Consider the following 12,325-nt stretch of genomic DNA (forward strand, 5'->3'; position numbering starts at 1 on the left):
CTTACTCTAACTCTTTTCAATGCATACTTCAAATCTCGGCTGGAATATGCCTCCCTTATATGGTCACCCATATACAATGTCCACATAAACAAATTCGAGTCTATACAAAGAGGCTTCAAGCTAGAAGGAGTTTACCCTGAACAAGGCATCGAGAACAGAATAATAATGAATAAATTTAATCTGTTTGACTGTCCCGAACTACTCTCCCACTTCAACTTTCATGTTCCACGAATTAATTCTAGAAATGAACTAAAACTCTCCTAAATATTTCCTTTATTTTATTTTCTGTCTACTCACTTCGGGTGATTCTAGTTGATAAATTAGTATTGTTTTCATGTATATGTGTATGCATGTATATATGTATGTGTATATATATATATATAAAACTGTAACATGCTTGCTAATGATATTAATATGTCTTGTTATTGGGATTTATTCCTGTTAAGACATTAAACAATATTTTTTTATAGTATAAACAGTCAATTCGAATGGCATAAAAACTACATAGTTACTCTAATCACAGCTACAACAAAAGAGGAGGTTAATTAAAACGTTGGTTGAAAGAACAGGACATATGTTTGTGTCTTTGCAAAATCCACATATTTTTTTGTACAAAGATGGAGAAGCAGGAAGCCAAAACATTCCTTTCCAAAAATATACAATAAACAAATCCTCCCACTATTTTTGACAATGGGAGCCTAAAGCTTTCAAAGTTCATGGAAAGGGGCTGTTATACAATTGCAAAAAGCTGTAGTAATTCTTCACAAAAAGTTCACTTCTAAAGTTTAATTTGCGAGAATTTTTTTTTATCCATCTTCAAAACCTATGTAATGCAATTATTTCCAAAATTGCGACTGAGCAATTATCTATCATGTTATTTGAAACATGTTTTTTGTAAGTTACAGTTGAATAGAGCGGTTTATATTCAATTCAGAATGAGAATTCAAATGTTCGTACCTCTTCATTTTACGACTCATTTTATTTGTTAGATAATAAATACCTACAGTCATAGAACTCCAGCAATCTCTGTAATTCAACTAGATGTGGCGATGCTTTATATCGTCATATATAAAACGATCCCTCAGTATTTTTTTCCTAGATAATCTTTTTCGATGACTTTTATCTGCGATCTTCAAACCGATGAGTATAATGTTTATCTAAAAACTCAGTTGAATTAAATAACACCACCTGAATTTAAAGATCGTAGATCATGTATATATAAATGGTTATATGAAATAAAGAATATATTATTATTATTATTAATCATATCAGGTACATTTTCAGAGGAATCAATTTAGATATGACAATATCATTAGTATTCTAGGAGAAAAATAAGGCGTCCTTTGAAAAATCTTAACGTATATTACCTCTTTTTATATGTTCCAAGATTCATTCAAAATAAAGTAAACCTCACAGCAATAACCACTATAAATAACATTCAATTCGAAGAAACAACAGTAGTATCCCTCATTTCAATTGTCCTTAAGTGTTTTTTCTTAATTTTCTTCAACTTCCTAGTATTCGTAATCACTTGCACGACTTCTGATTTCTTCCTGTTCTCCTCCTGTCTTTTCAGGTTCGCTCTCCTCCTCTCTTTCTTCTTTTCCTTTTCGTCAGCCTTGGCTGACTTGATGGCGTTCGATAGTTCTTTAACATGTTTCAGTTTCTGCCTCAGCTTTTCTTTTCGTTCGAATGAATCGTGGACACTCCTTGTTTTTATGATTGTTGAGAATTTTTTCTTCTCGCCTTTCCATATTCTGCCCGATTTCGGTTTTCCCTTAGGAATGGACATCTGGGCATTATTTCTGAAAACACACGGTCAGATAATAGGGAATAAAAATTATGACGAAACGTACCCCTCTTTGGTATTATTTTTTACCATTATATTCAATTTTCTCAAAAGCAACAAAGATTTCCAACATAAATAAATATCAATATTTCAACAAATAACCTTGCTTTATTTAGTTTTTAACCTCAATGATTCTTCTTCTTCGTTGGTGGCAGTTTTTGTCTGTAGGAATTACAGCTATCAGCCAATTTTACACAAATTGTGGTTCATGAATTTTCGAAAATCAATTTTTGACTTGTTTCGATGTAAAAAGAAATATTTCCATGACAGATGATCATAAAGAATCTGCGAATAATAAAAATAATTTAAAGTACATCATTATAATATGATTCAGGAGTAGGTGACATCTAGGTTTAATAATTTGAACGTCGAACTTCAGGAAACATTGTTTATGGCCATAAGTAACCGTATTGCAATGTCTTGACTTCTCAGGTATTCGTTGTTAGATGTATCTATTGATATATTTTTTTTACCAGAAATGTAGAAGCTCTTCATAATGACTAATGAATAAAAATCTATTGTTCAATTAGCCAGTTGGGAAATTATATTTTGTGTCAGAAACTTTCCCTCTAATTCTCCACCTACAAATATCACATAATTAACACTGAAAACTGCTTTGCTATAGATTATTATTTCAATACGGTATAAAAATAATTGTTACAGTTGATCTTTTGATTTCTCTGGAAGTTGAGCCAAGGAAGAGTTGGGGTCTTATATTTCAATGTGCGATCCGAAGTCTGTAGTTACAGTAATAATAATAATATATATTTCAGAGTGTCAATACATAGAATGATTCAAAATTTCGATATATACTGTTCCACTGAACTTCCTAGACTAACGTTGCTATCAGATTCGATAAAAAATGAAAATTTACTCGGAAAAAAGCAATGGTATAACTGAAACTAAACCATTGTTTGGATGTTTAAAAAAAAATCTGTTCAAAATCTGTTTTTCCGTTAACCAGCTGTCGCACCCCTACGTACGACAACCCTCAGAAGTAGAAACTTGTGTGAGCTAAGGATTAACGAGGTCTTACCTTTTAACGTGTGATTCCTAACACGTATTTTAGACAATGACCAAACGGCTCTCAATTCAACAATAAACGTAGGTATCTGTAATGTGATTACTAGGTTATGTTTTCGTAACCTTTTGATTATTGTTTTGATATTGTTGAATACTGTCAACAGTTTCAAAACCACTAGACCTGATAAAATAATCAAATATTTCACAATCTACAGACCATAAAAACCGATGCGTTATTTAGTTGTGCGCTTAGTTGGTGGGCAAATCACAAGAACAAAAAGTAGATTATTGGAAAATATCTGTCACTTTCCCTTTCACTCTTCAGACCGCAGTTTATCCTTGACCGGTGGATTGTTAGCAGCAGCCAAGCCCAAAGGAAAAATGGTAAAGTATTCTCCTTAAAAAAATCAATTAGAAAGTTAACTTTCTTTCTAAGTAGAGTGCTATGAGCACATTACAAAACGAGTTATAGTTTTTCCAAAGCGAACTAGATATGTTTTTATAGCACGCAAAACTAACCCCAGAAGAAAGAGATACTACCTTGAAGTCCTTAATTAGCCAGGGATGGAATTTGGTGGATACTCGTGATGCTATCTACAAGGAATTTTTATTCAAGGATTTCAACCAGGTAAGATAACATTCAGTGTATTTTTTATCAACTTTTCTTTTAAACGCTATTGAGTGCTTACAAGAAATATTATACAGTGAGTATCAAAAAAAACCTTTTTCTATTTAAAGATTCATAACTTTTTATGAATGAGTTAAATGTCAGTGGTGTGCTACTTTTTTTCAATAAGGGAATTAAAAATGTTTAATGTTGATTTCAAAAATGCTTTGTGGATTTTACTAGCTTTTGAGTGATATTTCTTTTTTGGCTAACCTGTTTGAGTAAAATTTCTTTTATGCTTGTTTGTATAAGGTGCTGGTAAAGTCATAAGTCTCAGTAAGCGTTTTGAATAATTTTCTAAAACTCATTGTTCATAGTCTTTATAATCTTTTTTTTGGCAACAAAAACACTACTTGTATGTGAGGATCAACCCCAAAAACACACTCTGTGTCTTAACCTCGATTTCTCTTGAGCGAAGTGAATATTTTGAAGTTGATGTTCATCATCCAAAATATTCCAGAAATTTTCGAATAGGAAATTCTGTGAGCTGATAATCTGAAAAAATTTCTCACAGTGATTTTTCAAATTCAAAAGTGCTATAAAACTGGATACATACAAATTTTATGGTTGATCTTTGTTCTAGTTGATTAATATTCACTTCTGGAGTAAGTTTTTGAAATGTTTGACGATAATGGAACCTTAGGAAATTACTTTTATTGGTTTTGAGATTTAGCTGAAACCCAGGCTTTCATACTCTCCAGAGCATCATTACATCTGTAACATATATACAAAACTCAATTCTCGACTTGTAAAAATAAGGATTTGCATTCATTTCCTGAGGAATTTTGCTTAATTTCTCAGCAACAGCATCGCCTAAAGCAGGTATTATACTCTGGTATTATATCAGGGTTTGAAAGATAATTTTGTATTGGATTTCAGTTCAACCTACAGTTTCAAGCAATAGACTGTACCTCAGGGAACAGTACTCCTTTCAAAAAAACTTATTTTTAATATATCAGTCTTTGGCAGAATCCATAATGAGATATTGTATAATAGCACCAGGTGCAACTTTCAACAACCACATTAAGGAATCCCTATTTTCTGGCTCTTCTCTAGTATTCCTACTGGAGGAAATATACAATGTTGTTGAAATTCCTTCTATATCTTCATAAGTATATCCTTCGTTCACCCAGATATCTGCTTTCAATTTCATAATTTTCAACGAAGAGCGATTTTTTTGTTGTTTTTCCCAGCTGAAATTTAATTCCTTCAATTTTTGTCTATCATTGGAAACATACTTTGGTCTTCGTTTGAGGCTCCCATTATGGAACCCTCGGCATTATTTGTCAAGGGTCTGTCTTTCTTTCTTAAAATGAAAGTTTAAAATGAATACTACATTTCTTACTTTTTGAAGGACTCAATAATGTACGCCTATGGAAGAGACACCTGAAAAATATTCATCACTCCGCTGCGTAAGGAAATATACTATAGTTTCGTTACTTTTTAATTAGCTCCTTACTTTATATATGATGATGACTTTCTTTGACACTCCTTGTACATATCACTGACACATATTACACAATGCTTATTAGAAGTTGCAGGACCAATACTTATAGCTCTTCATTAAAATAACCTCAATGGTGTAATTCTAGGCCTTTGGTTTCATGTCAAGAGTAGCCTTACTTGCTGAAAAAATGGACCACCATCCGGAATGGTTCAATGTCTACAACAAAGTGCAGATAACGCTATCTTCCCATGACGTTAATGGGTTGAGCGGAAGAGATTTGAAATTAGCAAACTTCATGGAGGAAGTTTCGAAGACGTTGAAGCTCTGAACGTAAAAATATCATTGTACGCTAAAAATTTGTCTGTAATCTCAGAGGGAATATGAATGAAGTGTATTTATGAATCTGTTTTGTATTTTTTTCAAGATCTATATTCTTTACTTTTTCTGTTGAATAAAAATTGTTCTGTAATAATACCTTTTTTTTACAAAACGAGGACGACCAACATAAGAACTTATGTTGGAAGTGTTAGGTAATAACGTAAGTATGCAAGACATTTTGCCGCATGCTCTTTCCAGAGAAGTAGGGGTAAGAAAAACGAAGTAGTGGTGATGACGAATCCCCCATATGTAGACGCCATCTATGAGGCAACACAAAACTTGAACCACGAATATGAAATAGGATCCAAAAAGATATCATCTTGAGTAAAATTAAAACTCTTTCCAGATTTTTATTCATCAACATCGATTTCAAAAATAAATTATTATTGGTAGACTATTTACTAAATTTTGCAAGGAACTAACGGACCTCTGTACAGTGGAACTAACGAAGGAGAGTTCTCAAATTCAACTGAAAATATCTGATCAATAGATGAATCTAATAGTAGATTCATCGGTGAATTCAAGAACTCATCTCTAACAACACTGGCATTCTTGTAAAAATTCACTTCATTCCAGTTAATACCACTCTTCAATCGGTTGTAGATGATACGACTTCTTTTGCAGGAAGGCTGTTGAAAATCACTTTCTTGTACTTGGAGAATAATAGGTCTCTCAATTCAATACTGTGGTATTTATCTCTGGTTTCACAAACCACTTTCACCTGTAATAAAATAAAGATAATTAGATCTCCATAAAAATTTTGGGCCAAGTCGATTTGAGAAACCTACTGAAAGAATTTCATTTTGAAGAATCATGTAATAAAAATTTGTTGCAACGTGAACATTCAAATATTTGGGGCTATATCTACTTTAGGTTTATTCTGGTTCTCAGTTTGTACTGTTTCGAATCGTCCAAAATCAGTAAGTCAGTTGTGGACTGAAAAGGTTAACGCGACAACATGTTCAGTATTCAGTTGGGTGACAGAGAACCAGAACAAGCCTTTTATTTATTATATATTCATAGTTATATTATTCTGAAGTAGTTGATATAATAATAAACTTGGATGATCCCAAACGTTTTCATGAGAAATTTTTCTACACAACATATTTTGTATAAAAGATGTACCTAGGTACCACAGTATTGGTTTCAATTGTGAATTCATATCGAAACTCTTGAAGTATATTTTATTACCTTGCTTATTTGAATAATAATCTATTTATTGAGCAAATGCACTCCATTCAATGACTTCCAATATAATAATTGTAAGAAAATCTTAATTAAAATTAAGGTACATGTACCGGCAAATTTTACAAAACTGGAAATTTCCATATCTGTTGAAATAACTCAGATATTTTCCAACAAAATGATCACAAAATAACTGCAATACTCAATTTGTGGCATTGTTGGAGTTGAAATAACAAATAGCTATTGAAAATATTGACTTATATATTTTCCGGTCAAATTGGGGTGAACTCTTAAAAACTTTTTTGATTTGCCAAATAGCACTACTAACTGAGGTCACAGAGCATGAATAAAAGAAGAGGAATAAAAATTTTCCATCTCATTTTTGGCATCAGCTCTTAGTTCTATGCGGCCATTTTTGTAAAACTTACCTCCACACTGAAAACGTCTGACGTAACCCAAGCTCTCTCATGGATCACATCTTTGATAGACACTCCTATGGAGCTGATGAGCTTACACAACTCAGAAATACCGCCGGGTCTGTCGCTAACAGTCACTTTACATTTGACTAATCGGCCGTCTGCTGCTAAACCTCTTTCCAAACATCTGCCTAGGATTGTTGTGTCGATGTTTCCGCCGCTTAAGATCAGAACTACCCTGAAATTTCCTACAGTTACATAGGCCATCTGGTTGTAACCCACCTCGCTCAAGTAATAGTGGTGTCTTGGGGAAATAAATTACCTTTTACCCTTGAATTCGTCTAATTGTCCAGATAATATGGCTGCCAAACCACATGCTCCAGCCCCTTCTACTACACATTTTTCGTTTTCTATGAACCTCAAAATTGCCACAGCTATCCATTCCTCTGTCACAGTTACCTGAAAGTTTATGAAAAAACAATGAAAAAACATACCAAAATACCAAATTAACTCACCATTTTATCTACAAGGTTGCTAGACGTTGCCCATGCATTAAATCCGATCATGGGGACTGCTAGACCGTCTGCCAAAGTACCTTGTATATTTGTAAGAGTGGGTTTTTCGTTTTCGATGGCATTGGCATAACTGGCGCATCTTTCTGATTCAACTCCCTGTGACAAAATATATTTGTAACTTTGATTACATCACCATTACATATTAAAAGATCTTCATTACATTTAAAGCGCAGTCATGCTTGACCGAATTTTGCAAAATATTTGCGAATCAAATGACTGCAAGAAATACCGCGAAGAAGTTGAGCTTTATTGCGAATGGGTTGAATCATGGATCATAATATGTTCCATGCATTATACATTATATAATGCATGTTCTCTGTCATTTACATTGGTTTCACATATGAAAGACTGAAAAAATGTATTTAGATTTTTGCAATTGCAGATGTAGAGATGTAGAGATGTGGAAATGAGTTAATTTGATTGTTTATAAAAAATTATCCCTTACTATCACTTTGATTTGAGGATTTAGAGTTTTAATGGCAACAGCTACTCCGGCTAGTAAGCCTCCACCCCCTGTAGGTACAACCACGGCATCAATATCTTGTACTTGTTCCATAATTTCCAATCCTACGGTACCTTGTCCAGCTATTATTTGAGGATTATCGTACCTGGAACAACATTTAAAATATTTTAAGTGAAGGAATTGAATATATGCGATTTTTTTAGGCAAAAAGAAAATATAGATTCTACTTTACTCAACGTAATATTATATATTATTATAATAGTTATGGGCTTCCAAACAGAACTAAAGAAAATAAATATATAATGATTCATTGATAAATTAATATAGAAAATTCATGTATTTGAGAGTGAATTGGCTTTAGTATATATTATTATTTAGCAGAATATATGCATTTGCTAACTGTTCAACTGATTCTGGATGCAATTTTTCATTTCTTCACTGTTCTGGAAAAGTATATTATGAGGAACTTAGTTATTACACTGGTTCAATGAATATTATTTTTGAATTGATCGGTCTCTATGAATATATGACTTTTGCGGATCTCTAAACGTTGATTACAACGAATAAAGGAAACGTAATATTCCAATTTGTGTCTCCCAGTTTCTTATATAGTATTGACTGAAGTTTTTCCTGAAATTTACGTTAAATCTCGAAATGTAGATGTTATCCAATTGAATATTTCAAAACTCCGGGTAAATGATGATTGCACAAAACAAGAGGCGCGTTTTCAAATACAACAGCAGCCATTCGCAAATTTGTCAGTTTGAGCCTATGGATGAGATTTTAGCGATAATAGAAAACCGCTTGTCACATTTTTTACATAATTGACAACTGAAAATATAATAAAAAAGTGTTCAAAAATTCGTGAAACGTTTTAGCGCCTAATTTGGGTGGCGATAAAGAATTCCTTTTATTCTTTAGATTTTGTGAATATCAGTTGTCAAACAAACCAAATTCATCCACTACTAATTTTGACTGATTGGCATGAAATGCTCTTTTAAACATTTGAAAATCGAATTTTGTGGCTCGATAGTTTCATCGGTGAATTTATAAATCTGCCTGTGAAGAGAAGAAGAATTTCAATGAAGTAGTACAGAGAAATAACCGAACGCTTTCATAAATTGACTGTTATAGTTAGTAACACAGGGATTTACACATTATACTTGATAATTATTTACCCATTTATATATGTCCAACCTCTTTCTCTCGCTAACTGTACTGCTATCCTCTTAGATTCGTTCATATCTTTTCCTTCTATAATCACGTTGGCGTTGTACTCTCTGCACTTTTGAACTTTCATGATGGGGGCGATAATAGGCATGACTACTGTTACGGGTATTCCTAAGAGAAATCCGTGGTAACTGACCGCTTGCGCGTGGTTTCCTAAAGACGCTGCAACTACTCCTTTTTGCCGTTGTTCAGTGTTTAGCATCAGCATTGCGTAGCGAGCTCCCCGTTCTTTGAAACTATAAACAAACGTATTCAAATGTAACTTCATCGTTTGATTTTCACTTGACAGTTTACAAAACCGGGACGACACGTGCTTCACGAAACAATTGTTTGTTCAGAAATGTTCAACAGGAATCTGATAATAAATGTATGATCTAGGAAGAAGACTATTGTCAAACTTATAGGTTAATACTGACGAATATATTTACCTTCCTGTATGTTGTAAGAAATCTTTTTTCAGATAGACGTCCATTTCCGTGAAAGTTGACACGTGGGATTTCTGTAAACATAGAAATATCAATGTTACATCTATGCATGGGATTATTTCTTATATTCATCCAAGTTAAGAATCGAATTGATATTTTGTAGATAAATCTATTCGATTTTTCAATTTGAACGAAAATTTCCGATAACTTGTTGTGAAATTTTACATTTATATTCGAGATCGTGCGAATCGACCCGTTAGATTTGTGTGGTTTTTTAAAGTCGCAGGTGTATACAAATAAGCCACAAACCACAGCGATTCTCAAAACCAACATAACTCATATTATCGATCAAATTCACCCTGATTTATGAGTCAGAGTTATGGAGAAATGGCATCAATTGGTCTTTCAAACTAATAAAAAATGCTGATGATTTCTCATATACACTATGTTTTATTTAATTTCAAAGATAGGAAGCGCCTAACGAAAGACCCTATATAATACTTACAATACATGGTGTATACTACCCACTCCTGATTCGATACGCAGCTGAAGTAATTTCTTCGAACGTCACCTTAACAGGTTTATGTGGATTACATAAAGGATCTTCCACCATATCTTCAATTTCCTGCAAAAAATGAGAATGATGTAACTACAGAGTAATGCCTATTTATAGCAGAAACATTAAAACTGGAGAGATAATGACATATATAGTGGAATAACGAAGTCTGTGAACCTCAAAATCTAACGGAAAAAATTTCACATACACACTCAAAGTGAAGTTCCTGTAAATTTGGTATATAGTATTAAAAATTTGCTCAAATATGTTTAAAATATGTTTTCCGTTAACCAGCTGTCGCACACCTACGAACGACAACCCTCAGAAGTCGAAACTCTTGCGACCTAAGGACTAACGAGGTATTACCTTTTGACGTGTGATTTCTGACACGGGTTGGACAATAGCAAGTGAAAATCGATCGTTCAGCAGCCCGAAACAAACAAACAAATTCTTGCGATCACAATCCAAACATCAAAAGATAAATTTGAATTTGGGATCATTGTCACTGTCAAGGTATGTGAACCATTCACAGAGATAAGCTGATTTTTCAATATTGTTTTCCGTTTTTTATACAGTCCTACAAAATGTAATCACCTTGTCCGCTTGATAAAAATTGCTGACGATGCCTTTGGCCAGAGACGAAACGTCTTACTGAAGCGTGTAATTTCAACATGATCTAAATTGATTTATAATTCATTGTTAGATAACATTAGCCATAATACAATGATTAATGAATGCTTAAATGCAACCAAATTGACCACCGCAGACTCACGTAGTGATAATCAAATATTTTTGTTATTTTCAGCTATCCTTTTTTAATTATTCTTTTTTACTTGTTTCAGGGATTTCAAATCATTTTATATAGTAGACAATGGAAGTCCGAACTAGTGAAATTCATCACGAAACATTGTCAATCACCTTCAAACAAATATTTTTGTCTTTATCTCACCCAGTTATAACGATATTATAGATCATATATTCATTTGAAGTACAAATGGCATTCACAAAAGTAGAATTAGTTTTAGGTGCTTCATTATAATCTTCCAGCCATAATCATCACTACCAAAAGCTGTTAGTTCTATGTATAATGTAACTAACCTGTAATGGTTCCATCTTATATTTCAAAAGAGTTTTTTTCTCAAATGGAAATAACATACAAGGATTCCAAAAGAGTAAAGTCTATTTTCATAATAATAATGATATCACTAAGAGTAAACTAGGCTAAGCACATACAAATACTGATATTAAAAGATTTGACCTTTCAATATATTTGGATGAATATTCTACTATTCATAGAGATAAACATGTATGGGTGAGATATGGAAATGCCTTTGAATACATCAATACTCACACCTCTTTTTAGAATCGCAACATTTATTAACCATCCACAATGATTAAAAATTAAGATTTAAAAAATGCACTACTTACTTGATCTGAATCACTCTGTTCCGACGAATATGCATACTTCTCCATGTTTACTTGAAAATCTAAAACCACACTGTCTTTTATATGTTGTTAATTAACTTTGGACAAAAATCTTCGGGATCAACTCGTCCCAACTGCGTCTGTAAATTACCGTATCAAATTTTGACCTTTCTTGAAGCGACCTTATCAGTATCTAAATTGTTTAATTATTGATGTAGATATGAAATGTTCGAAAACATAAAGCTGTTATCATTTCATTTTGCTGCATCCAAAGAGTAATGGAAAGAACATGTAAACATGTTGATTGGATTATTCGTTTTGAAACTTAGGTATAGAAGTGAAAAACCTAACACAAATAATATGAGTGGCAAAAATATTGTGTTAATCAACGAACTCTTTGTATAAAGTTATTTTTTTAATTGATTGCTTCCTTCCTTTCTTTGGAAGATTCTCATATTTTTTTATATAAAGATGGAGAAGTAAAAAGCCAAAATCTTTCTTTTCCAGAAACATTTGGAGAATAATTAATTCTTCACGGCAAAATGAACCATTTGAATATTTATAAAAAAAATAATATCATAAAATAATTCACTTGGACCTATATATGAATATAAGAGCATCAGTTATATAAATATAAAATTAGACAAATTAACGTATTCAGGTAAAGTTAATTACCAGCTTGTATT

General features: G+C 32.6%; 3 protein-coding genes across 4 annotated transcripts; 1 reads left to right on the plus strand and 2 right to left on the minus strand.

Annotated features, from left to right (window-relative positions):
* Positions 1 to 1,342: 1,342 nt before the first annotated feature.
* LOC111504481 (coiled-coil domain-containing protein 86) lies at positions 1,343 to 2,015 on the minus strand. Its single transcript, XM_023159043.2, has 2 exons — positions 1,857 to 2,015; positions 1,343 to 1,805 (listed from the first exon to the last, which is right to left on the minus strand). Exons 1-2 carry the CDS (start codon positions 1,880 to 1,882, stop codon positions 1,439 to 1,441), a joined length of 393 nt encoding a protein of 130 aa, XP_023014811.1. The 5' UTR covers positions 1,883 to 2,015; the 3' UTR covers positions 1,343 to 1,438.
* Positions 2,016 to 3,000: 985 nt separating this feature from the next.
* On the plus strand, positions 3,001 to 5,458 carry Pcd (pterin-4a-carbinolamine dehydratase). The gene is made up of 3 exons (XM_023159042.2): positions 3,001 to 3,256; positions 3,378 to 3,500; positions 5,132 to 5,458. The coding sequence occupies exons 1-3, from the start codon at positions 3,101 to 3,103 to the stop codon at positions 5,312 to 5,314; spliced, it is 462 nt and encodes a 153-aa protein (XP_023014810.1). The 5' UTR covers positions 3,001 to 3,100; the 3' UTR covers positions 5,315 to 5,458.
* Positions 5,459 to 5,689: 231 nt separating this feature from the next.
* On the minus strand, positions 5,690 to 11,799 carry Srr (Serine racemase). 2 transcript variants are annotated; one of them, XM_023159038.2, is made up of 9 exons: positions 11,643 to 11,799; positions 10,164 to 10,283; positions 9,662 to 9,732; positions 9,182 to 9,469; positions 7,986 to 8,148; positions 7,481 to 7,636; positions 7,288 to 7,424; positions 6,978 to 7,203; positions 5,690 to 6,085 (listed from the first exon to the last, which is right to left on the minus strand). In XM_023159038.2, the coding sequence occupies exons 3-9, from the start codon at positions 9,703 to 9,705 to the stop codon at positions 5,954 to 5,956; spliced, it is 1,146 nt and encodes a 381-aa protein (XP_023014806.2). In that variant the 5' UTR covers positions 9,706 to 9,732; positions 10,164 to 10,283; positions 11,643 to 11,799; the 3' UTR covers positions 5,690 to 5,953. The 2 variants fall into 2 exon arrangements, with proteins under 2 accessions (XP_023014806.2, XP_023014807.2); XM_023159039.2 differs by lacking the exon at positions 11,643 to 11,799 and adding an exon at positions 11,313 to 11,441.
* Between the last annotated feature and the right edge of the window lie 526 nt (positions 11,800 to 12,325).

Source organism: Leptinotarsa decemlineata, unplaced genomic scaffold, assembly GCF_025532065.1.
Source record: "Leptinotarsa decemlineata unplaced genomic scaffold, Ldec_3_MD MMD2_tig00026282_RagTag_RagTag, whole genome shotgun sequence".
Taxonomy (NCBI): domain Eukaryota; kingdom Metazoa; phylum Arthropoda; class Insecta; order Coleoptera; family Chrysomelidae; genus Leptinotarsa; species Leptinotarsa decemlineata.

Bases quoted from the DNA above. Each gene is read 5' to 3' on its own strand.
- LOC111504481 (XM_023159043.2), bottom strand. From the start codon at position 1,882: ATGGTAAAAAATAATACCAAAGAGGG. The intron at 1,806-1,856 runs GTACGTTTCGTC...GTGTGTTTTCAG, and splicing joins AAAAATAATACCAAAGAGGG to AAATAATGCCCAGATGTCCA.
- Pcd (XM_023159042.2), top strand. From the start codon at position 3,101: ATGCGTTATTTAGTTGTGCGCTTAGTTGGTGGGCAAATCACAAGAACA. The intron at 3,257-3,377 runs GTAAAGTATTCT...ATGTTTTTATAG, and splicing joins CCAAGCCCAAAGGAAAAATG to CACGCAAAACTAACCCCAGA. The intron at 3,501-5,131 runs GTAAGATAACAT...GTGTAATTCTAG, and splicing joins TATTCAAGGATTTCAACCAG to GCCTTTGGTTTCATGTCAAG.
- Srr (XM_023159038.2), bottom strand. From the start codon at position 9,705: ATGGACGTCTATCTGAAAAAAGATTTCTTACAACATACAGGAAG. The intron at 8,149-9,181 runs GTAAATAATTAT...ATGTTGTTCCAG, and splicing joins GGTTGGACATATATAAATGG to GTACGATAATCCTCAAATAA. The intron at 7,204-7,287 runs GTAATTTATTTC...AGGAAATTTCAG, and splicing joins GACGAATTCAAGGGTAAAAG to GGTAGTTCTGATCTTAAGCG.